The 25,657-nt window shown below is 47.7% G+C and overlaps 2 protein-coding genes across 24 annotated transcripts in view; one reads left to right on the top strand and one right to left on the bottom strand.

Moving 5' to 3' along the window:
* Positions 1–18,834, top strand: part of Diaph1 (diaphanous related formin 1) — a 95,211-nt gene extending 76,377 nt beyond the window's left edge. The window contains exons 19-28 of one of the 2 annotated variants that reach the window (XM_021150286.1): positions 1,788–1,886; positions 5,608–5,702; positions 5,863–5,964; positions 6,187–6,426; positions 6,537–6,666; positions 7,697–7,821; positions 8,574–8,738; positions 8,843–8,978; positions 10,817–10,903; positions 16,928–18,834. In XM_021150286.1, the coding sequence (XP_021005945.1) occupies positions 1,788–1,886; positions 5,608–5,702; positions 5,863–5,964; positions 6,187–6,426; positions 6,537–6,666; positions 7,697–7,821; positions 8,574–8,738; positions 8,843–8,978; positions 10,817–10,903; positions 16,928–17,085 (1,337 nt within the window). In that variant the 3' untranslated portion in view covers positions 17,086–18,834. The remainder of the gene's footprint in view (positions 1–1,787; positions 1,887–5,607; positions 5,703–5,862; positions 5,965–6,186; positions 6,427–6,536; positions 6,667–7,696; positions 7,822–8,573; positions 8,739–8,842; positions 8,979–10,816; positions 10,904–16,927) is intronic. The other variant, XM_021150287.1, reaches the window with a different exon arrangement.
* A 1,746-nt stretch (positions 18,835–20,580) lies between these two features.
* Positions 20,581–25,657, bottom strand: part of LOC110284891 (protocadherin gamma-A4) — a 182,533-nt gene continuing 177,456 nt past the window's right edge. For all 22 annotated transcript variants that reach the window (XM_021150886.2, XM_021150870.2, XM_021150874.2 and 19 more), the window contains exon 4: positions 20,581–22,549. In XM_021150886.2, coding sequence (XP_021006545.1) covers positions 22,323–22,549 — 227 coding nt within the window. In that variant the 3' untranslated portion in view covers positions 20,581–22,322. The remainder of the gene's footprint in view (positions 22,550–25,657) is intronic.

The following is a 25,657-nucleotide window of genomic DNA, read 5'->3' as shown; positions in this document are numbered from 1 at the left end:
TTACCATATATAATATTTTATATGTGGTCTAACTATCAAATGGTATAAAAATGGCTTATGTTACTGTATATGCTTATAATCACACTATTTAGAAGACAGAGGCAGGAGGATTGTCGAAAGTTTGAGACCAGTCTGATCTACAGAGTAAGAGTTCTGGGTCAGCAGGGTTATTTAGTGAAATCTTGTCTCAAAAATGATCAAAAAGGGGGGTTGTATTCAAAGGCATTCTCCCACTCTTGAGCTCAGATATCCCATTCCTCTACTTAGAAGCAATTGATTTTGTTAGTCTCTTGGCTTTCAGAGCTATTTTTATATGGCTAAAAGCTGATACCACTTTACATTATGCATTTATATCTACCCACTACAGTCTCTTTGCTACAGTGTCGATAACAGTTATGTCTACCCAGTGTGGTTCCTTTTTCCTTTTCTGTGCTCTCTGTTCAGGTTCCTTCAAAGCTGGTCATTTTTAGTAAATTTTGCTATAATTAGCTGTTGAAGAAATAGTTTGCCTATATCCTTGAAGCTCAGAATCAAGATGAGATTTTGAAATGAGATGAGAAAGTCTCCATGCTTAAAGGAACATAGACTTTTAAAAATCAGCATGACACACAGATATTAAGAAACGTTGAGAAAATATCAAATAAGGTACAGATTACAAATAGAGTGAAAATGGTTTGTTTGTTTGTTTTTAATTATTTGTTTATTTTATATGAGTACACTGTAGCTGTCTTTAGACACACCAGAGGAGGGCATCCGATCCCATTGCAGATGGTTGTGAGCCACCATGTGGTTGCTGGGAATTGAACTCAGGACCTCTGGAAGAGCAGTCAGTGCTCTTAACTGCTGAACCATCTCTCCAGGCCCCGTGAAAATGGTTTTTATCAAAGCAAAGAGTATGTACACTTTCTGGGGAAGACTTAGTGGGAGGGGGGTGGATGTACTGCTTTAGTCGTGAAGAGGACCTTGGCAGGAAGGAGCTTATTGCACCTCTTTTTGTTCAGATTCATCAGTGACTAAGAGATCATAGGAGTTAGAGAAATTAAAAATATTTTTATAGGGAGAGCCATGTTCAAGGTGAACTTTGAAAGATAATGAAGCTTTTTAGTGGGCACGAAAGGGTAACTAACTGTAAGAGGCTCTTAGCATAGGGGTTAGAAAGCTACATCAATCACAGAGTGGTTTTGAATGAAGTGTTATTGGAACACAGCCATGCCTTTTATTTATATACTGGCATAGAGCTATATTCATGCTACAGTAGTGGAACTGAAAAATTGAGATGCGGTGGGTAACTGGAGAGATGAGTCAGCAGTTAACCGTTCTTCAAGGTGACCTGGGATGGATTCCCAGTTCCCACGTGGCAGCTCACAACTGTCTGTAACTCCAGCTCCAGAGGATCTGACACTATTTTCTAGCCTCCAGGCAGTGCACACACATGGTAGGCAAAATGCTGGTACACATACAGTAAAAATAAACAATTTTTAAAAATTAAGACAGACCATATTAGCTTACAATACCTAAAATATTTACTTTGGTTCTTCACAGAGAGTTAGCTGCTCCCTGTAGGTAGATTCTGTTTAAGGAGGAAACGCATTACTGACCATTGAAGAAATGAAAAGGAGATGTTCCTGTTGGAGCATTTACTTATCGAAGAGTGGCTAATGAGATTAGCTTTGAAGGAGTACAGTTAAAACAGAGGATGGGATGGTCATTCTGCCAGGACAGCTGTGATTCAGTAATGTGCGAGGTGGCTTTATCCCTAACCATGGTTTTCTAATTCCCCTCCCTAGCCAAGAAGGATCAAGAAGGTGGAGAAGAAAAGAAATCTGTTCAAAAGAAGAAAGTAAAAGAGCTGAAAGTGCTGGATTCAAAGACAGCCCAGAATCTCTGTGAGTTATTCTCGTGACCCCAGTGGCTAGCACTGTGCAGCTGTTCCTATAGGGACTTGTGTCCCTGAGTCTAAGGTCCCTTGTGTGAAACTCCTCCTGTTAAATTCCTGCTCTGTGCGGGGCAGTGCATGGTGAGGCTGTAGTATCTGCTTGACTACTTCAGTAGCACAGCAGGGTAGCAAGTTCCGGTTGATGTTGAGGAAGCAGGGGAAGAGGTTGGGGTGTGTCTAGTTTAGCGCTAAGACGAGGTGGTCTCAGATTTTAACCTTGGAGTTCCCTGATTTGTTTTATTTTACTGAGGGGTGGGAGTGGTGGGTGTTGAGATGTGACTTTGCTATGGAGCTTAGCTGCCCTTGAACTGGTCGTCCTCTTGCTGGGGTTGGGCACCACCATGCCTGGCAGACTTCTTTGAAAGTTCTACTTCTCCTGTGTCAGCAGGAAGTCTAGCACAGGGTTCCAGCCTCAGTCTTGGGGCACAAGCTTTCTAGTAAGAAATGAGCTGCTGTTGTGGCTTCAGTTAAAACTACAATTACTTCGAGGGAGGTGAATCTTGTACTTGTCGAATCAGCAATCCACAGAATAAGCATTTGGTGCCATATTTCTTCTGTTCTGGCTTGCCACCTGACTGAGAACTCTGATTAGTGGAAAATTCTCAGGTTGGAGAGACTTCATATGCTCACAGTAGCAGCTCATATATTAGAGTGCTTCAAAGATGACATAGTTTCTGTCTGTTTTGTGGTCAGGATCTATGGTTTCTTTCTTCTTGTTCCTTTCGACTATGGCTGCATCTCCTTTATACCGAGAAATATAGATATTAATTATTTGGTCAACAAATATTTGAGAGTCTGGCATGTGACAGGCTCTATTAGATATGTACTCGTCATGTTAATAAATGAAAAAGTACATACATAAGCTCCTTCATAATCTTACAGTTACCATTTTCATTTTTTTCACATGAGAAAACTAAAGTTCAAATGTTATTTATGATTTGGCCAAAGTCACCCAAGCAAGTACACATACCCATAGGTACAGTCAGAGTGAGACAGGAAGACAGTAAGGCTTAACATTATTCTCTCTCTCTCTCTCTCTCTCTCTCTCTTCCTCTCTCCCTCTCTCCCTCTCTCCCTCTCTCCCTCCCTCTCTCTCTCTATCCCCCCTCCTTGCTTTAAATTTTTATTTAACCCAGGCATGATGGTACATAATTTAATCCCAGCATTTGGGAAGCAGAGACAGGTGGATCTCTGTGCGTTTGAGGGCAGCCTGGTGTATAGTGAGTCCAAGGGAACCAGAGCTACATAGTGAGACCCTGTCTTAGGTGGTGGGGTGGGGGTGGAGGTTAGATTGAATACAGAATACATTTTTATTTAGATTCAGCTTTAGGGTTAACAGTTTCACACTAAAAAATAAGTTGTATGTGTCCCCTTGCACAGGACCACGCTGATCTCTGTACTGTCCAGTTGTAGTCAGAAGCAAGCATGGTTTTTATTATCCTTGACCATATAACTTTGATTAATATTCATAGGTATTGGTAGTTAGAAATCTCTTAGAGAGACTAAAGTAATGTTAATCTCTGTTCCTAAGAGTGTGTCTAGGAACATAACACGAGTAATTGTTATTTTAGAAAATGGTAGAAGAAAGACTGACTATCATCCAGTCCATTCTGTTTCCCAGTGGAAAGATGCTAAAGTAGGAAAGGAATCGGGGTCATTCTTTCTCCCTCATGACCGCTCCCACTCCTGAAAGTTCTCACTTTTCCTTTATAAATCTAGGTTCAGTCTGTGTAAAATGAAAGGAAAAAAGCTAAGGAGTCGGGGGTTGGAGGTCATTTTGCAACAGAGCAGTAGCCTAGCACATCCAAGCCCTGTTTCAGTTCCCCAGAGCGGGATGAGGAGAGCATAGAATTAGATTGTTTAGGGTAGGGCAGACTAGGAGGCAGACTAGGTGTCTGTGTTCATCCTGAGACTACAAAGCCAACTCAGACGCTCCTGTTCTCCTGACCTAGGTGTCGGGAGAGAGCAGAAAGGAAAACCAAACAGTAGCTGAAGATAGCTGCGGCCATAAGGCTGCTCTAGAATACCTCGGCCAGCACTGGCAGTAATAAACTTCTACACACGCATGCCGCATGAGGAGTGTTGAAGGGCAACACCAGGAGTGTTCTCAAGAAGATGCTGTTAAAACAGGTGTGAAGACCTACCTGTTGAGAAGGAGCTAAGTGAAGGGAAGGGGACTACCTCTCTTCAGGAGGGGGGAGCCCATTTGCATCGATGACTCCATCCAGTCTGGACACTGCAGATTGCTACAGCTCTGGATGTTACTGTGGAGAGTTTAGTCAGGAAAGTGACCATTACAGCCTTGTATCATCTTTGGAAGGCTGCTTTGGTACATGATTATCAGGCTTAGTTTCTTGAGTAGGAGAAGAATCGGTAGGAAGATGAGCCGTCTTAATGTTTTAAACCAGTGAGAGATGATTAGGACCTAAGGCTAAGGTGATGAGGACGAAAAGCAAGGCACAGGATAGACAGATAGAATCCTGGGACTTGGTGGTTGGGGAGATGAAGGACAGTGACACTGGAGTGCTGATTGCTCTGCAAGGTGGAAACCAACGTGCTGAGCAAGGCACTGTCACCCAGGACAGTGGCCAGTAGACTTGAGTCACAGATGGCAGGATAGAACCTTTTATAGCACGCACTCACTGACGCTGCCTTTGTGAGCACAGGATAGGTGAACGTTCTAATAGTGAAAAATAGGTATCTGTGTTCTCAGAATGCTGGAAAGGAAAGGGAACATTGGGTCAAAAAAGGCTCTTAAGATAACTCTTGACTGCATATGCTGAAGGAGAAGGATATTGGGGTCACCTTAAGAGCTAGTCATGGTAATGAACACTCAGGAAGCAGATCTCTGGGTTTGCGGCCAGCCTGGACAAAGCAAGTTCCAAGACAGCCAGGGCTGCACAGAGTCAAATAGCGAACGAAGCCAGGGTGGATGGTGAAGGGATGACTGAGAGAGAGCTGTTTTTATAGAAGATTCAATTTTATGTATTTGTGTTTTACCTGCATGTATATGTGGTTAGAGCCCGAGGAGGCCTGAGACTCCGCTGAATCTACAGGGAACTGGTGTTACAGATGCTTGTGGGCAATTGTGAGCTGCCACATGGATGCTGGGAACTAACCCAGGCCTTCCACAAGCGTAGCCAATACTTTTAACCACTGAGCCATCTCTCCAGCCCTAACAGAGGATTCTTGATAATATTGAAGAGTCAGATTAGAACATGAGGGAATTGGAAGGACAAGGGTGTGTTTCTTAGAAATGGAACTTGGCCATTTTAAGAATGAGCAGGTCTGGTTGGGGATTGCCTCACAAACACAAAGCCCTGGGTTTTGTCCTCAGTTCTAGTGGGGGTGGGGTAGGGTATTGGAGAGCACGGATGAAAAGAATGAGCAGCTCAAGGAAATGGCAGCTTTGTGGGAGAGGGGATCTACCCCAGGTGAGTGGTTCTAATATTCCTGTGAGAACAGTCATGCTGTTTGTTGACTGTGCTGAGCTCATTCGTGCTGTGTGACACGGTGTAGTTTGTGTGTGGAAATGGCTGACAGTAGTTCCAGCTCTGAACTCGGGCTCGGATTTGGCTCGGATTTCAACTAGCTGGGCAGAATGGGCTGTCAGGATGGTCTCAGGGGAGGCAGATGAGAAGAACCTATCTTTGTATCTCATTCTCTGGCAGCAATCTTTTTGGGTTCATTCCGCATGCCCTATCAAGAGATTAAGAACGTTATCCTGGAGGTGAATGAGGCTGTTCTCACAGAGTCTATGATCCAGGTAAGTTACCTGGAGGTTCTGCAGACTGAGGAGTGCCCCCACCTCAAAAGCTGCCCCACCCCCACGCTTCTTCATTGTCACTGGGCAGAGTGTGGGATCAAGAGCCAGTCATGATGATGCTCAGGCTTTCCCCCAACACACAGCATTTACTCTCTTCCAGAACCTCATTAAACAGATGCCAGAGCCAGAGCAGTTAAAGATGCTCTCTGAACTGAAGGAGGAGTATGACGATCTGGCTGAGTCAGAGCAGTTTGGTGTGGTGGTGAGTAAGGCCTGGAACAGTCACTCCCTTGTCTCTTCCCTCTGGAGACCTGTCTGGTCACTTGCTCCTTGCCTCTTAACCTGTTTTGAATCTTTTAGCCAATCAGTTCCCACCCCCTCCCTCTGGAGCTCTGATCTCCCAGATCGAGGATTGGCCTGTTACCTTTTTTGATGTCTCTCTCTCCATTAGCTCCATAATGGAATTTCTTTTCTTCCTCACTAGATGGGCACAGTGCCCCGTCTTCGGCCTCGCCTCAACGCTATCCTCTTCAAGCTACAGTTCAGTGAGCAAGTTGAGAACATCAAGCCAGAGATCGTGTCTGTCACCGCCGCATGCGAAGAGCTGCGTAAGAGTGAGAACTTCTCCAGCCTCCTGGAGCTCACACTGCTGGTCGGAAACTATATGAACGCGGGCTCCAGGAATGCTGGCGCTTTCGGCTTCAATATCAGCTTCCTTTGTAAGGTGAACCATGGGGCTAGACAGGAGGACAGAGGGAAGGCCACTTGAGCCCAGTATTGGTCTAAGGTGGTTTGAGGCAAGTCCAGACTAATGGTTGCCCCTTTCCCCACAAGCTTCGAGACACCAAGTCTGCAGATCAGAAGATGACTCTGTTGCATTTCTTGGCTGAGTTATGTGAGAATGACCACCCCGAAGTCCTCAAGTTTCCTGATGAGCTTGCCCATGTAGAGAAAGCCAGCAGAGGTAAGGCAGTGTAGGGCAAAGCTAGAAGGTGGTTCTGGGCCAGCAAGATGGCTGAGGTGGGTAAAGATGCCCGCTTCCAACCCTTCAGTCCCTGGGGCCAACATAGTGGAAGGAGAGAACCAACTCTCACAAGTTGTATACACCCACACATCCACACACAAGTACAAATAAATATAATTTGAATTTTTTTTCTAAAAAAGAAGATGGTCCTGAGCCTAAGAGTCTCTACATGGGGAAAAAAATAAGACACTGCATTCAAGACAGGGTTTCTCTATGTGGCTCTGGCTGTCCTGGAGTTCACTTTGTTGACCAGTCTGGCTTCCAACACTCAGAGATCTACCTGCCTCTCTGCCTTTGTCTCTGTCTCTGTCTCTGCCCTCTGCCCTCTGCCCTCTGCCCTCTGCCCTCTGCCCTCTGCCCTCTGCCCTCTGCCCTCTGCCCCCTGCCCCCTGCCCCCTGCCCCCTGCCCCCTGCCCCCTGCCCCCTGCCCCCTGCCCCCTGCCCCCTGCCCCCTGCCCCCTGCCCCCTGCCCCCTGCCCCTGCCTCCCAGGTGCTGGGATCAGAGGTGTACACCACCAATACCTGGGTCTGTTTCTTGGTCTTGGTCTTTTCCTCCCTGGTCCTGGTCTAAATTCTTAGCTTTTGTCAGCAGTGGCCTCACTACCTGAAACTACACAAAACACAAGGTTAGAGTAGGACAGAGCTCTACCCAGCTTCTGTGTACCTACCTATGTCTCCTTCTGAAACCCTGTTAACCTGAAATAAATGAGACCAAGATCTCAGGGATCCCATGGGTTTTTCCAAATTAAATGAGTTCTGCTTCTGTTACTGTTGTACAGTGGGTGAAGACTGCAAGTTCAGTTAGCAAGTACCCATGCTTTCACTGCGAGGACCAGAAGCAGCATGAGTCAGGAGTGTTCACAGACTCGAGGAGCACACCTAGAGAAGACAGGGAGGAGCCTAAGCAGGGCGGCTGAGGGGGAGGCTCAGAGACTGAGCTGCTCAGTGCGCTCTTCTGTCCCGCTCCCAGTTTCTGCTGAGAACTTGCAGAAGAGCTTAGATCAGATGAAGAAGCAGATTGCGGACGTGGAGCGCGATGTTCAGAATTTCCCAGCTGCCACAGACGAGAAGGACAAGTTTGTTGAGAAGATGACCATATCCTTTCTTGGAGGACTTGGGTCTTCCGGGGAATGAGAGAGAGAGATCACAGCAGCATTCAGTTTTTACCTCTAATTTTTTTTTTTATTTCACTAAATACATAGTTTTTAAGCTTATTACAGAAGTAACCCTTGCAGATAAACTGCAGCCTCCAAGTGTCTCTTCTGTCCTGTTCCTGTTATACACACAGCTACCTACGCTACCAGCCCGAGTCCCTACTCTGCTCCCCATTGCTGTCACAGAGACCCCTTTCCACAGAGATAACCACCGCCATTTCCTGATTTATATATACCTCATTGTTTATTTTACACCAAAACTGCACTGCATAACATTTTCTCATGATGTCTCAGCCTTGTTTCTATAGTAATCTATGTAACTTCTATTGTATGGGTAAACCATAGCTTATGGTTTGCCACTATCTTCTTACCGATACTTAGGGTGCTTCTGTTCTGTGTCATGAACAGGACTATATGGTGTACCCTGTGTAGTCCATTCCACACCTTGAATGGTTCTCTGACCTGGGCCTGTTTCTTTAGTTTTTGTTGACCTGGGTCTGTTTCTTTTTGGTTTTTGTTGTTTGTTTGTTTCGTTGGTTGGTTGGGTTTTCAAGACAGGATTTCTCTGTGTAGCTCTGTCTGCCCTGAGCATTCAGAGATCTACCTGCTTCTGCTGGGACTTAAAGGTGTGTGCCATCACCACCCCAGCATGGGCCTGCTTCTTGGTCTTGGTCCTTTACTCCCTGGCTGCACAGCTTTGTGAAGGATGCACAGGAACAGTATAACAAGCTACGGATGATGCACTCCAACATGGAGACCCTCTATAAGGAGCTAGGTGACTACTTCGTCTTTGACCCTAAGAAGTTGTCTGTAGAAGAATTCTTTATGGATCTGCACAACTTTAGGAATATGTTTTTGGTGAGCAAGAGGAAACTGCTAATTTTTCGTGGGGTTCCTAATGATCCCTGGTAGGTTTACGTGGTTTCACATGTCCCCCTCTGGTTTCCCCTCCCCTTCTCCAGCAAGCAGTCAAGGAAAACCAGAAGCGCCGGGAAACAGAAGAAAAGATGCGGAGAGCAAAATTAGCCAAGGAGAAGGCAGAAAAAGAGCGACTGGAGAAGCAGCAGAAGCGCGAGCAGCTCATCGACATGAACGCAGGTGAGCCGTGGGAAGGGTTCGCACCGGAGGGAAGGCTCGCGCTCTCTGGGTTCTCAGGGCTAAAAGGAGCTTGTGACAAATGGCTTTTGGCAGCCTCTGCCTCCAAACTCTGGGTGCTGGATTTTACCGTGGTTTCCTTTCCTCTCCTTTGCTGGTTCCTGGATTGTGTCTTATCACCCTTGTGATCTGAGAATTGCTGCCACATTTTACACTTCACTTCTGCCTGTCAAAACAAAAACCAAGAACATTCCCTGACCTGTTTTCATTCCTGCTGCTAAATATTTTTGGGTTTCCAAAATGTTTCCCTGACTCCTCCCATCTTGTAGTAGCTCTCCTTTCCCCCTTATTTCACCAATACACCATTCCTATTACTTCATAGAATGTTGAATGCACACTTGAGATCATAAATGGGTTGAGCTTCTAGAAGGGGGTGAAAAGCTGGCCACTCTTTCTCCAGCAGAAGCATGTCTTTGTTGGAGCATATGGTCTCAATTACTGGCCCTCTGTTTCCTGTCTCTGCTTCTTTCCTGCTGAGGAGTCCCTGCCCCCCACTACTCCTTTGGGCAGCGGAAATACAGTAAATGAAGCGTATGTTGCCCATGGCCCTGAGCTGATCTGTAAGGCCCATAAGCCTCTGAAAGTGAGGAGTTCTTGAATCTGTCAAGTCTTAAAAGTTTGCTGAGCGGAAACAGTAAGGAAGACTAACATGGTTTGCTCCCAGAGGCCTTGAGAGTAGTTTCTTGCCTTTATCTTACTTGTATTTAAGCCACCAACTTTGTTCCCATAAAACTGTTAAAATTTATACCAAGTACTCATCATTTCCCTCCCTGTCTCCCTGGGCCTCCAGGGCTTTCTTTACCCGTCCTATATTGTGTAAGATGTAATGGGAGCAAGGTAGAGTCCAAATGACATTTGGGATAAGGGCTATAACCCAGCCAGCAGGTGGCGTAGTGCACCTTACCCTAGTCTTAAGTGCCTGGGTCAAGCAAATAAAATTGAATGTAGGTCAGCTGCACTGGTGATATTCAGACAGCAGATGGCGCTGGCAGTAATGAACCCTAGTCTTCAGCTAGTAGCCAACCAGCTCCTTGGGATTTCAGTTTCAGATTTCACTATCCTGAGCTGTTGCCATGGAAACTGAGCCTGGCTAGAACTGGGATTCTACATTAACTCTTTGCATTCCAACCTGGCTGTTTTCAGCTGTCACATGCAGAACTATGTTCAGGAAGATGCAATCACTGGAAGCAGTAGTAACATGAAATTCAGTCTTGACCAGTGGGCTCTCTTCCTTTAACCCTCCTGAAGCCCAAGCCCACAGTCATTGATGCAGACTGGAGTAAAACACTGAGATTGTTAACAGTTATAATAGTTGTGTCCCCCACCCCCACCCCCAAACGCTCAATTCTTCTTACTTAGCCCAGGCTAGCTTCAAACTTCATATCTTCCTGTTTCTACCTCCCAAGTACTAGGATTACAGTCGCTTTGCCTGGCATAGCTGCCTTTTGGTTTATACCATGGTCTCTGCTTACTCAGATCTTGGAGTTAGTGTTAGGAGTCTGTGTGCTGGTCCTGGTTAGTGCAGGTAGGATGACATTGTAACAAACACCTCAGGTTTTGCATTAATAGCAGGGAGTCTTCAGGCAGTTTTAAACTGACAAAGTAAAGTTAACATGGGTCTGAGGCTTGAAAGGTTGACCGTTTCTTGTCTCTTACGAGCTCTCAGGCAGTGTGCAGGGGATGGGGAAGGCCACACAGCAGCCATGCATTTCTTGTGCACTTTGACATTTGCTATGCTGGTCTGGCTGAAAAATTGACTTCTCTGTCTTTGTTCATCACAGAGGGGGATGAGACAGGTGTGATGGACAGTCTTCTAGAAGCTCTGCAGTCAGGGGCAGCATTCCGACGGAAGAGAGGGCCCCGGCAGGGTAAGTAAACAAATGAACCCCAATTAGTTGGGTATTGGGGGGCAGGGGTTGCGGGGCTGAAGAATAAAGGGATGCTCCAAGTTTAGGAATTTCCCATTTCCGTACACTGCATTGTCTAGGCCTCTCTCTCACATTAGAAAGTCCTCACTAGGACCCTTTGGAGGCCTAGACGTCATGGCTTCTTTGTATCAGAGAATAACAGCTACAACAGCAGCAGCATTATGACAGGTGCAGCCTGGCAGAGGCTTGGTAGACATTAGATAGGAGCTTCACTTGGAAACTGCTGCAGAGAGAAGATGGGCTGGATACAGTAGAGTCTCTGGAACCCTAGCCAAAGGTGCAGATTATACAAGCCTGTTTATACTCAGTTTCCTGGCCCAAAGGTTTGCTGTGATTCTCCTGTAATATCTGGCTGCCTCTTTCTGCTTATACTCCAAATACTCAGGAAGATTTCCTTCCGAGAGCTCCCCTGGATGTGCCCCAAGCCCTTTCTTAAACAAACAGAAATCCCTGGTAACAGCTCGTCCATTACATGGCAATTTCTGAGTGCAGTGTGTCAAAAGGGAGGAGAAGTGGGTATCAGTTTTACAGATAGGCCTTTGTATGGCAAGCACAGCTAAGGGAACTCCTTTGGTTCTTAGTTTTTGTAAAGGTTCTCACAGCACTGTTTCCTACCTAGCAAAAGTACCATGCATCTCATTGTGCTGTCTTCCCTGACCTTGACTAAGCCTGGTCTGCTTCAGACACTGGAGGGGAATTCCCTGTTAAGCCTCTTCCTGCGGGATTGGAGTGGAGACCCAGATGCTTCCTGTGCAGGCTGCTGGGGCTGCCCCTGTCTCTGCTGCTATCCTAGGAAAAACCAGGCTTGGTGGTAGAGAAAAGAGGGTTTTATCAGCGCTACCTTTTCAGTAGAGAATATGAATTAGTCAGAGCACTGTCTCCCAGTTAGAAAGACAATGGTAGGGGACTTTTAGAAAATACTGAAGTTAACAAATGTTGAAAACAAGGATTGCATAGTTTAAGTCAGCCTCAGTTTATATTCTCATTTTTCTGATCTGGTTTGCTAGGCTCAACAAATAACTGGGAGACTCTCATTAAGACTTTTCCAGTTACTCTGGAGAGCTTTTACACTTGGGTTTCACCTCATCTAAAGTAATGTAGCCTCAGATATAACCCAAGGCATCAGAGTAGCATGCCAAGGACTTAGGCTCTTTTCTTAGAAGAGAAAGGCTGCAATTTCGAGGGCCCTAATTTTCAAAGTACAAAGGCTCCAGGGGTCGAAAGTGCCCTCCAGGGATGCCGGACCCAGCTGTTCCACTCTTTGTCTGGCTCTGTCTGACTGTTTTCATGAGGAGTGGTTCTCACCACTCCTAATGCTGCGACACTTTAATATAGTTCCTCATGTTGTGCTGATTCCCAACCATAAAATTATTTTTGTTACTACTTCATGACTGTAATTTTGCAACTGTTATGAGTTATAATGTAAATATCTGATATGCAGGATGTCTGGTATGTGACCTCCAAATGGGTCAAGACCCATAGGTTGAGAACCGCTGCTCATGACCAAGTGCTGAGAGCCAGAAAAGCAGAGGCACTGGCAGGCTTATCTGCCTCACATTCTTTCCCTTCCCAGAGGCAGCTGTCTCTATTCAGACACTAGCTTTTCCCCTAGGCTCTCCAGGAACATATTAAGTCTTCTAGTCTCTGGAGACATGAAGGAGTGACCCGATACAAAGATCCATTGAGGAGTTGGAAGAGGAACTTTACTGTTAGGGCTGTTCATTAAAAGTAACATGTAAATTGCTACAGTCTGCAGGGTGTGGAAGAACAATGGCCTGAGTGTCAAGGGGAAGAATCCATGTGACTGTATTAGAGCTCCCATTTCCAGCTGTGATTGAGTCAGCTTGTGGTTTTAATGATTCAGCTTTATCTCCAAGCCTGCACTGCATGTAGGCCACTTACATACTAGAATGAAAGTCGAGAAAGATATCTATCTCTCTGGAGTCTTCCTTCAGCTGGCTCCCAGCTTCCTTATAAGCTCCTTATTGCTAATTGAGGTCTGTGTTAGGACCTTGATAAACCTAAAGGCCCTAATATTGGTTAGTATCCACTCTGCTCATAGGTAGGAGGAGTTAAGACCCCACACCTAAGGTCTTGTCCAGGACAGTGATTAAGCCAAAACTGTGTCCTGATTTTGTGAATCCAAATCCAGGACTCTTTCCGTTAAGCCTGCATTATTAGATGGGAAATTAGATGGGGAAATGCCCCTCTATCCAGGCCAGAAAACTCTGGCCTAGGACATTATAACCAGTGTTCTGGAGGTGGTGAACTGTACCAGGGAGGTCTGATGAACCCCCTTGTCTGAAAAGAGGAGTCCTTTATCACTACTCTCCCCAATTCCGTAAAAATAGGACAGGAGGTATAATTAGGGTAGTTTGAGACATGGATGAGTTATTTAGGATGATAATGGCTGTCCCATCTGTCCCAGTTTCCTCTTCCCTGAGGAAGCTTATTAACAAGAACACTTCCTCTTTAGTGGTTGTTCATAGCTTGTGTCTCAAGACTTTTTTTTTTTTTTCTTGAACCATTACCTTTTTCTAACTGAGCTGAGCTCTTAGTGTTACTCAGCGGGGTTTACTTACATGTTTCTCGTGCTCACCTATCTTCTCGGATTTCAGCTTTGACCAGTTCTCACACCCAGATATGAGGGTCCATTCTCCTAGTTAGTAATTGTTCCAGATCCTACACAGTCAAACACTGACTAGGTTCTGTGGCCACTGTAAGTACTCATAGTCTTACAGAGGGAGGAAGTCAGTTTCCTGATTATGAAAGATGACTATGGAGATAGATCAGAAACTGGGATGCTGGGCTTCCCTCGGTTCTTTTCATCCGTTTAGAGCAAAGGCTTTCTCATTTTTGATTTCGTGTCCATTCCTAGTGTACCTACTTTCAAGGATTAAAGGGGCAGTTGTGCTGCTTTCTCTGTCTGCTGTATTCCCCTGGGTCTTAGGACACATGTAATAAATCAGAAGTCTGTAAGTAGAGATATCCTGAAACACTGCTGCATCAGGTAGAGCAGGGAGTCTTAGAGGAAGCAGCATCTTATGACTTGCCGCCCTGGAACTCTTAACTTCTGTGTTGCTCCGAGGCAGCTGTTGAGTTTTGAGTCAGCAGTTGCTTCAGTTCATTCACTCGAGTTAGACAGATATGCACATGTGCACATGTATAAGACTGCCGCCATTTTCTGTGCTTTAGAAAAGAGTAGAAAGGGAACACATATGAGGAGAGATGGGAAAGGAAAGCAGGAAAAGCCCACACATCTCCTCTTACATCAGATCCTGCAGCAATGGTTTGTTTCCACAGTTCAACGTCTAACTTGGTGTAGCTACCTTACACACACACACACACACACCTCTACCGGTGATCTGCTTCTAGATACACCCATATACTGTCAGCAGGATTTTCTCTGTTCTCTCTCCTCTTGGTAGATAACCCTTTGTGCCCTTGGGAAGAGGAGGATGAGGATGAGGAAGAGACCTCTAAATTGGTATCTGTGGTTGGATTGTGTGCTCCCTGGGGGCAGCCTCTGCTTGTGTGGAAACAGGAGCTCTGGGTCATACTCGATGCTGACACTGCTCGCCCTGGAGAAGGCTTGGACTCTCTTACCTGGTTTGGCTTCCGCCTACCTAAAGCTTTTTGCTAGCCCAAAGCAATCCACTCTGGACTCCTCCTGCTCACAGTGGAGTCATTAGGGAGTGCTGGGCTTGGTTCTTTGAGGCTTAGTCACTGCTTTCTTCACTCCAGCCCTTTCTAGGTCCCAGGAAGATTCGTTGTGGGGTTTTTTTTGGTTTGGTTTCGTTTTTTGTTTGTTTTTTGTTTTGTTTTGTTTTGTTTTTTTCTTTGGTCGTTGTTTTTGTTTTTTGAGATGATTTCACTTTGTAGCTCTTGCTGTTCTGGAAGTCTCCATGTAAACGAGGCTGGCCTGAAACTCAAAGAGCCTGCTTCAGACTCCCAAATGCTGAGACTTAACAGTGTGCGCTGCTACCCCAAGCTTTTGCTATTGTTTTTTCTGTCACCATTCTTAGATACACAGTTTGGGATTGTGCAAAATTGTTCAACTGTCACCGTTGTTTTATTTTAGAATATTTTTTTCATCTCCAAAAAAGACTCCATATCCATTAGCAGTTACTTTTTAATGTCCACATAAAAGTTGTGCACATCCTAATGGAGTATCTAAGGGTGTTTCAGTACTTGTACAAACTGAGATGTTCAAATAAAGGTAACCCTTTCCTTCTCTGGTAAGTAGCAGGAACTTGATTCTCCTCTCCAACGGTCCCTGGCATTAAACTTTTTATTTTTTGTTTCGGGTACTGGCATTAACTTGTTTTTATTTAAAATGTATGTGTGTGAGCCGAGCATGGTGGCACACACCTTTAATCCCAGCACTCTGGAGGCAGAGGCAGGCGGATTTCGGAGTTCAAGGCCAGACTGGTCTACAGAGTTCCAGGACAGCCAGGGCTATACAGAGAAACCCTGTCTCGAAAAACCAAAAAAAAAAAAAAAAAAATAATAATAATAATAAACATAAAATGTATGCGTGTGTTTGTTCATGCACATACACATGTCCATGGCTTGCCACTGTGCTTGGAGTCCAGTACTTACTCTCCCTGAGCCATCTCACCAGCCTCTGAGGCTTTAGTTTGAAACTTAAAAACTTTCTGAGAACAAGGGGTATTTGTTCCCTGTGTCTGTATTTGATTATTTAGAAATTTTAAGACAGGATCTCATAGCTGAGGCTAGCTTCTAAGTATGCTGGCTTTAAACTAAGAATTCTCTTGCCTCAGCCTCCCAAGTGCTGCTGGGATTACAGGTGTGGACCACCATGTTATTTTTTCTCGTAACTCCATCTTCTGTCTCTGTGAACTTCCCCAAGCTGGGCATTCACAAGAATCGATTTGTAGCATCTATGCCATTTTATGTGTGGCTTTGAGAACTCAAGGTTGCCAGGGATATAAGTAATCTGTGCACGCTGCTAAAGGGGCGTGGTGGGCATCACGAGGTGGGCACAGTCCCAAGGAGCTAGCGGTCTTCCTGATGATGCTGAGGTCTGAAATACGGATTCATAAAGGAACAGGAGAGACTTTGGCTGAGATTTCTTTCTAGGGGTTCCCTCTTTGTTATCCTTGGCTTTCTCTGATGTACTTTTTTTTTTCTATCTTTTCACTACTTAGTGTGTGCATGCATACATATGTTATACACATACATGGTACACATTGAAGAGGTGAGAAAGAGGCAGGCACGTGGACCTTGGTTGTTGGAGAAATGCATGGGAGTGTGGTGTGCATGTGATGACAGTGGCCATACCCCTCTGCAAGAGCCCCTCCAAGCCAACTAAAGCTGCCTACTGCAGGCCTTCCTGCAGCAGCCTTAGAGTTTTACCTTTGAGCTTTCTGTGGAGTGCCTACAAAATAACAATACTGTTTGGTTAGCTTTAACATATTTCATTCCAGCAAATCTAAAGAAGAAAGTGGACTTTGAATACTGTTTCTCTTGATACACAGCCAACACTTGAACCAGCTCTTCTTTTTTTAAAGATGTATTTTTATTTTATATTTATGAGTGTTTTGCATACATTTATGCAGATGCATCCTATGCATTCCAGGTGCCCAGGGAGGCCAGAAAAGGGCACTGAGTTCCCTGGAACACAAGTGACAGATGGTAGTGAGTTGCCCTACAGGTGCTGGGAACCAAACCCAGGTCCTCTGCAAGAGCAGCCAGTATTCCTAACTGCTGGGCCATCTCCCCAGCCCTTCAAGTCCTGTTCTGTCTAGCTGTATTCAAACCTTCATAATTGCCCCCGAAGGTATATTTTATGTTGAGTCTCTGTCCCTCCTTCTGATAAGGACTCAGAACCAGACAAGGCAGCCACAATTGCATGGCTTCTGGCTAAACACCTGCTTTAGAACTGTAAAGAGATTAGAAACCAGGCCTTCTGTGGATAGAGTCTCATGTCTTCTCTTGCAGTCAACAGGAAGGCTGGGTGTGCAGTCACGTCTCTGCTAGCCTCGGAGCTGACCAAGGATGATGCCATGGCTCCTGGTCCTGTTAAGGTACCCAAGAAAAGTGAAGGAGTCCCCACAATCCTGGAAGAAGCCAAGGAGCTGGTTGGCCGTGCAAGCTAAGCTGGGCTTTATGGCCATTGCTGCTCCTAGGCGAAGCCCAGACTGTCGACCTGCAGCATGGGCCTAAATGGTCAAGGAGATATCTCTCTGCAGTGGCCTCTCCACCACCTGACCCTGTCTTTCTGTCTGGCCTGCTGCTCTCTGAACACCACATACAGCTTCAGCTGCCTGGAGGCCAAAAGGAAGGGGCAGTGTAGGAGTGGCCTGAGCCCAGCCCAGCCAGCCCTGGCTGTTGTATTACCAAAGCAGGGTCCGTGTTTGCTGCCTTAACCCTGTCTCCTCTATGTTAGCCAGAGGTCCTGGTCTCAGACAGAACCCAGCCTGCTTTCTTAGCCCCACTCTCTAGTGGGTCTTCCCCTAGGTCAATCTTGCTGCATTTGTGCTTTTCTTTTGTGGTTTCTCTGGCCCTGAGAATAGCATGGGACTTGTGAACCTTTGGGCTAGGTCTTTTCACTGCTGTCACCTCTGCTTTTCCTCCTGGCAGTTATTTATTACCAGTGCTGTGGCATTGGGAGCTGCTTCTGCACAAGCAGGAAGCAAATCCCACCTTACCCCACCTTCCTGGGAAAGGTCTCCCGGGCAAAGGGTCTCAACCACTCTCCCCGTTCGCTCCACTGTGGCCCAGGTCTGAGCCATAGGCAGGTAGCTAGGGCATAGTGACAGCGTGGGGCCCGCCCCCTGCCCGCTGCCATGCTTTATGCCCTTGCCTCCCTGATCCCTCTGCACCAGCCCCCTCACCTCCACCCTGCAACTGAGCCCTGCTCCCCCATGCCTTCCCCAGAGCTTTGGTGCATCCATTTGGAGTGTGGGCTGTAGTGTGACCATCCCAACACCTCACCCCCTCCATCCAAGGAATTGGGAGGTGGAGCCTCCTGGCTGAGAAATTGTTTTGCAAATGGATCTATTTTTATATGAAAAATTTTTTAAGAAAAATAACTGGTCCCCTTCCCCCTCCATAATAAAAGAGGCTTTGATGGTAGGGTCAAGCATTCCTGGGGTTGGTCAGTCCTGAACATGGCCTAAATATTGATCCCATTCCTCAAGACTAAATCGTGAGGCCAAGGCAGACCCTTCCTTCTCTAGTCAGTTCTGAGGCAAGAGAGATTTCTCTGGGTGGGCTGGGCCACACCATAGGGTAGCAAGATGCTGTGTTTTCATGAATGTATTAAATTATCAAGCCAAACGTGCAGATGCTAGGCGGATGCCGAGAAGTGGCCCAGGATGCCTGCTCCCCATATGAACAGTGAGCCAGGCTGGGTGGTCCACACTGCAGGAAGCACAGGTTCTTTGGCTGAGGGTCACTGTGTGGCCTCCTCCGAGGCCCCTTTGAGCTTCGCCTGCAAGGCGACAGAGAAGGAAGGACACTGTCCGGGCTTGACACTGAATTGGAGTTGCCAGAGCATGGGGGAGTTAGGGCACACAAGGGCCAGTACAGGGGGCCTTGTGGCCAGGGATGATCGTTTGGGATGCTAGAACTTGTGTCCAAAGGAACAGTGGCAGCTCCTGGGCTACGTCCTGGGAAGACTGAAGTAGGGATTGGCTCTTCCCTGAGCTGCCACCTTGCTCGCTGACATCTGGGGCTTTGACCCTTTTCTTTTTTTAATCACTTTTGCTAAAATGCATTTAATTAAAAATTTTTTTAAGTAGAGGGGATAAAATGCAAACCCCTTGCCTCTTGGGCTTTTGGGATGTCATCACCTCCAGTTTGATGGATTTGTTTCCAACTGTCAATAAAGCATTGAAACAGAACCTCCCTCTAGCCTCCTTTGTAAAATTCTGCACTGGTTCTTTTCACAGGAGTGGTCTGGGCTTCTCTTTGGTGGTTTCCCACTCTGTTGTTGACCTGTCAAGTCAGGCAGAAGCTAACCAGTCCAGCAGTGGAGCTTGGGCATGGCTCAGCCTCATGGTGGTTTCAGTGAGTGGCAGCCCCCGTAACAGGGCTGTTTCCCTCTTTTCTTCCAGCTGCTTTCATTGTGACCCTTAGACTTGGTGACGTAATTTTAGCTCACCTCCAACTTCCCACTCCCCTGGTTCCTCCAGATGCCACAGTTTTCTGGCCAGGACCTATGTCCTCCATCCCCACCGAGTTAAAGGTGCTTAACCCTGGCACTGGAATCCTGAGCCTGCCCAACCTGGATCAGAAGTCAGCCCAGAGACACCAGAGGACTTGGCCACTAAGCTATGCTTGTTCTAGCAAGTTGTAACCTCAATAAAGACACCTTAACAGTGAGCAGACCCATGGGGAACAGGAAGGGCCCTTGGACAGCCCTGTGCTAGAAATAAAACCCTTTTAAATAGCCCCTGGGCCCGCACAGCTGCCTCATATGGCAAAGGCAGAGATGTGGGGTGGTTACCTGCCTTGAAACCCTAGAGGCTGTCCATTTCCGCTCATCTTTTGGTGCCCACATACCAATTAGAAGACCAGCCACAGCTGCTCTTTGCCCTACCGTCTGCTTCCTTGCCCGGAATAGAACCCAGGCACTCAGTACCCCGCCCTTCCAACACCAGGCTCTGAGAAAACCCTGCTTTCCTCTCAGCAACCTCACACACCACCACCCTTCCCACGCAAAGTCAAAGTCGCCTGGAAGGTTTGGTTTCCATGGCAACAGACCAGGAGGCGGCAGAGCTGGTAACCAGAATCCGAGGGAGAGAGCTCAGAAACTGCTCTTCTGGCTCTTGATGGACATGCCCTCACTAACCCTCCGGAAAACCTGTGGGTCTGGGTCTGTCCTCCGGATCAACCGTCCTGACTCCAGGAGCTGCAGGAACCTAGGAGTCAGATTAGCCGCGCTGGGAGGGGGACCGAGGCCATCTCCTTGTTCTATCCCCTTCAATTCGACTTTACTGCTATAAAAAGAACGTGAAAGCAAGTTTCACTTAGAGAAACTGAGGCCCTGGGTAGGGAACTCGGTATTCAGAAAATGGTCTCCCTGGCACTCATTCCTGTTGTTCCTCAGACCTCTAGGCAGCTGCAAGGGAGGAGGGGTAGGCAAAGGAGAATCCATCCTCCTCTGGATCAGCCCCCTCCTATAGCTGAAGGGAGGTAGTTAGTGGGGAAGGGGCGGGAACTAGGAAAAAGTCCCCAGCGCCCTCCCACCCCCACTCACGCTCCTGCTTTCCCCGCCCCCTCCCTTCCATGCAGGGTCTCCTTTTTCTGCCTGGAGACAGCCCTGAGAATAAATCTGTGCACTCAATTGCGCACGCATTCAAGCTCCCCACCCCCACAATGGACTCTCCAGCGACACCGCCAGCGCATACAGATCCACAAGCACCATTACAGTTCATCACATATTATTAGAGACGCCAGGGAATCTGAAACATGCACTCGATATTGGACAGTCAGATGCACACTGCACAAGCACACGCAATTCAAAAATAGATCGAGACAAAGCCAAGACACAAACAACTATGACCCTTTGAGTCTATTATTTAAGACAAACAACTCGACTCCACCCACATGTTCTGTGTTCCATCTCTTAAACAGACGCGGTCACACTTTCAGAAGAAACCATTTTTTATTTTTAATTTTCGAAGAAAAAAGCCATATAAATATTAGAGTATAAAACTTGCGAGAGATATCGGAAGGGGGATGGGCAGGAGCTACGTGACTATGCGAAGAGAAGCTTTTTATAGAGAAGTCAGTACAGGGAGGGGTCGCCGCAGCGTGTGGACACAGCACAAAACACAGCACGGGCCGCGCAGGCAGATTGAGATTCAAAGGACAGACGGCTGTGTACAGCCCACCGCCCGCTGCCCACTCGCCATCACGTAAAAGCACACCACACTATACTATTGGCTATTCTACACCAGTAGGGGAGGGGGGGTCTTCTACACTACTGTAAGGGCTAGGGCAGAGGAATTCTATGCACAAGGAGGCACTGGGGGGCTTTAACCGTTCTCTGGCCACTAGGGGGCGGCCTGGGGGCCTGGGCAGTGGCCTTCTGAGAAGAAATGGCACCTGGTAAGGTGGAGGCCAGGGGCTTGAGGTCTACAGGGGCCCAGTGGAAAAGCCCCATCATTGGCTGGAACTTTATGGCCACTTGGTCCCTTTTTCTAGCTACTGGACTAGACCCAGGGTCCAAGAATGACCTTGCTGGGCCTCCCTTCCTGCTAAGACCACTGGTCCTCCCATCAAGGGCACCTCTGGAGTACCCAGCACCCACAGAGGCCCCTCTTTCCTCTCTGGTCTTAAACTCATTTAGAAGTCGTCCTCTTGGACTGAAATGTCAGCTTAAATCCATTGGTCCTGGTGGCTCAGCCCAAGATGCCCAGGCTGAACCAGAATGGAGGGGTCTGGCCTGGTGTTTATCTATGGCTAGAATGTGAGGATTGAGCCAGTCCCCTGGGTACATACAGAGCCCCTTGCAAGACCCTATTAACAGGCTGTTTTGTCCACTGCCCCACTCCCAGCAGTATACACTCTCAACTTCCCTTTAGTTTACCACCCCCTACTGTCTCCAGACATGCAAAGGAGTCTCTTCTTTGAGGTGTAGGGAAGTCACAGCATGCAGTGGGAACATCAAACAATGAAAAACAAAAGACTAGTAGTCCCCAGGCATTGAAAAGAGGCTTAGTAGCAAAATGCCTTCCCAAAATCCAGCAAGCATCTTCAGTACCAGAGGGAGGGTGCCTGTTCCCCCAAAACTTAAGCATTGGTCTCAGGCTCTGGAAGGAAATGAGAAGACTGGTACCAAACCATGCTTTGGGGGAAAGCTGAACTGAAGGAGAGGCCAAAAGATTGTAATACTCTCCCTACCGTTCAAAACTAGGAGCCGTCTTAGCTCACCGGTCACCCCAACAGCCCAGCTACCTTGCTCAAAAAGAGGGACTGTAGGAGTGGGTGGGGTGGGGAGAGGGAGGCAGGAGATGGATGAGCCTGCCTGGGTTGGAAGATGGAGGAGTTCAGCTGTAACTAAGGGAGAGTGGCATGGTTTTTGTGTGTGTGTGTGTGTGTGTGTGTATGTCCACACACACAAACCCTGCTACCCATGTGGGTACAATCACTGATTGGATAGGGGGGTTCCAGCAGAACTCTCTTTGCATATTCAACTCCCTAGGGTATAGAGAGGGGGTGTTGGCTTGGGCACTTGTTTCTGTTTCCCAACGGGGAGCATGGCCCTGGCTCCTACCAGTATCCTGGGGTGAGCCCTGAAATTCTGAGGCCTGGGTACAAGTAAGGACGAGCTGGACTGGCTGGGGAGGGAGGCTGCCTTGTGGTTCAAGGCCTGGCCTCCATATTACTTCTTCTCTTTCTTGCCCGATTTCTTCTTGTTGCCATTACCACCTGCTGGAGCCTTGCCATCTCGTTTGCCAGCGGCATTGGTCAGCGTGGCATTGCTGCCAGGGATGTACACGTTCTGGCGGTAGTCAGGCACGTGCTGCAGGGTAAACTGGGGTCCGTATCGAGCGCTCAGACCCATGGTGCCAGCGCCCCCTCCCAGGGTAGAGCTCCCATCAGCGGCTTCTGCAGAGAAAGAGGAAGAACAGATGGTCAGATGGGATCAGTGACAACCTTGCACTACAGTTAGTGAATGCCTGGACCCAACCACTGGGAATACAGTGGTCACCCAGGCCGTCTCTGTGTGTAAAGGAGCTGAAGAAGTCAAGAGGAACCTGCGATCCTCAACAAGTCTACCCAGCCTCCCTGCACCATCCATCCATTCTCTAAATACCTTCACATCCATAAAATGAAGGTAAGCTAGAAGGTATCCACTTTGGGTAAGAAGTAAAAGAGAAAACGCTTCCAAAGTGCCCAGACTAGAGCTTGCTGTGTGGCAAGTGCTCAAGATGTGCTAGCTAGTGTTCCTTTAAGGCTTCAAATACCTGTCCCTGCCTTCCACACTAGACCATTTGTGCATTAGCTTCCCCTAACCAAGGCTTGGCACAGCCCATGCGCTCAGCAGCTCTGCCGCCGTTAATTCATATTAACGCAGGAGTGTTCCTCCGTTCGTGTACCTACGTGTGGTACTGGGAACTGAACTCATGTTCTTGCATATGCTAGGCAAACACTTCTCCAGCTGAGCTACATACACAGCCCAGCCCTTGGTTTGGTTTGGTTTGGTTTTGTTCTTCTTGGGTTTTGCTGTGGTTTGGGGGTGGGGATGGTGGTAGCTTGGTTTTTCAAGACAGGGTTTCTCTGTGTAGTCCTGGCTGTCGTGGAACTCACTGTGTAGACCAGGCTGGCCTCAAACTCAGAGATCTGCCTGTCTGGGCTGGGATTAAAGGTGCGGGCCATTTTTGTTGGTTAAACTATGTACCACTGTGCTGGTCTGGAACTTTTTTTTTATTATTCCGAAATCTTTATTAAAGCAGCATGATAGAAATGGGCCACCAGCCCAAACCTTGTAGCCTGAGGAAAGACCTGTGTCCATAGGGTTTGCCCTCTCTCCAGATAGCTCAGTCAACTCCACAGCATCCATTCATCCCAACCTAACCCTGCTCCGATGAAGGTGAGGTGGAGGTTGAGGAGAGGGCAGCTGTGACCCCATCCCAGGCTGTAGCAGCTCCTGGGCCACAAAGCAGTAGCAGAGGGGGAAGGGAGGGAAAGAGCAACCTCCAGGCCTCACTGTACCCTCTTACAGTTGTACTCAAAGCAATAAATTAAAATGACCATCGGGACCCCTCAAGACCCCTCAATCACAGAAGCTAAGCAGGAAGCAAAGCAACAATGTATGGGTTTTCGCTCATCTGGCCAAAGCCTAGGCTGTTCGTTCCAAAAGCAGCTGGAGTACGGATTACACAGAGGCCATCTAGGTCGGCTCCTCATAGGCGTCTATCAGGATGCCCGAAGGACCCTTTGAGGGCCAACACCTTTGGAAGGCACTGGGACGTTTTTTGGCAACTGAGAAGGTTGTTGGAGTCCCAGACAGAAGAGGGATTCAAAAGAAACGCTGGTGTGTGGATTTTACCTATTTGTATTTCTCTGACCATCATGGCCCAGGACAGCTGAGCTGGCTGAGTGAGCTGGTTGAGTTGGAAGAGGAGCTGACTGGCCATGAAGACACCCTCATGACCAAGCAGCCCCTTAGTGCACACCATGGGGATAGACAGGACCTGGCCCCTTGGGCTATGTGAGGGGTAAGGAGACCCCCCAACACACATCCTTGGGCTTCAGATATGGCATGGATTGTTCTAGAGGGCCTGGAACTTTTTCAACCAGACTAACCTGAGTGCTGGGTTAAAGGTGCCCTGGCCTCGCCCTTAGTTTCCTGAGACAGCCTGGCTCGGGCTTGGCTTAGGCTTAGTCTGTGCCTGCCTCTGCCTCCTTAGTGTTGGGATTGGAGGTGTGTGTTAACGTGCCAACTCAACAGAAGCCTACTTTATTTTTCCCTATCCTCCACCCTGCCAAGCCCCAGTGCAAAGGATCCAGCCATGGGCCTTGAACATATGAGCAAGAGGTCTGGCACTGAGCTACACACTCAGCCCTTGGGTTTTGTTTTTTAGGTTTGGGGGTGGGGGGCGGAGTTTGGTTGGTTGGTTTTTATGGGGGGAGGTTGTTTTTGTTTTCAGACAAGGTCTTGCTAGGTAGCTCAAACTAGCCTTGGACTTGAAATCCTTCAGCTTCTGTCTCCTGAAGGCTGAGATTGTAAGCCCTGGCCACGCTGGGCCTGGCTGCATCCAGTTCGTGATCGCACTGGACTCTGTGGCAAGTACGTGTATGACCACTGAACCTCAACACCAACGGCACTCAGTCAGGCATGTGACTGCGTACTTATTTTACAGAATAGGGAGCCAAGGCTGAAAGAAGGCCAGAACCAGGCAATAAGTGTTTTAGTGGGACTCCACCCTACACCCTATGGTATCTCGAGGGCTGGGAACAGGTTTTTCTACTGCTACTACCAACTCGGACCTATTCCTGCTCTGGAAGCAAAGGAGGGCTGCCCCTTACTCTGGGCAATGACGGTCCAGTCCATGGAACAGATATCTTAGGTACAGCACCAGCATAGGGCTCAGTGCCTGGAGCAGGTGACTCGGTGCCACTTAGGCCAACTTCCTGGAGAAGCTTAGAGTGGTGTTCTTTTTTCTTTCTTTTTTTTTTTTTCCCCTTCAGTTTTTCGAGACAGGGTTTCTCTGTATAGCCCTGGCTGTTCTGGAACTCACTCTGTAGACCAGGCTGGCCTGGAACTCAGAAATCTGCCTGCCTCCGCCTCCCAAGTACTGGGATTACAGGCGTGCGCCACCACTGGCCGGCCAGAATGGTGTTCTTGCTTAAAAAGCAGGTTCTGCTTGGGAATGAGACCCCAATGACTAAGTCTACCTGAGCAGCTGAAGCACAGAAATAATCCATCACGGGGCTTCCGTGAGGATGAAAGAAAACAGACACTCAGTGCCCTGGCACTTGACAAGTGCTCAATAAATACCTACCCCAACCCCCCCTCATAATCATCCTTGTCATCCAGTGTGACGCTATCCTGTCCACTGTATTCCTTCTGAATGGAGCTGGTGGCGGGGAGGGAAGTGGGCATTGGGCTCTCAGATTCCCAGCTGGAGGCTCTGAAACCCTCTATGACCCGGAGAGAGTTTAAGGCCTTGCCTTCAAGGAGCACCAACCCCCCTCCCCCCTCCCCCCCCC

This window comes from Mus caroli, chromosome 18, assembly GCF_900094665.2.
Source record: "Mus caroli chromosome 18, CAROLI_EIJ_v1.1, whole genome shotgun sequence".
Lineage (NCBI taxonomy): Eukaryota > Metazoa > Chordata > Mammalia > Rodentia > Muridae > Mus > Mus caroli.
Note: the sequence above shows the minus strand (reverse complement) of the source record. Positions and strands in the feature narration are given on the sequence as shown.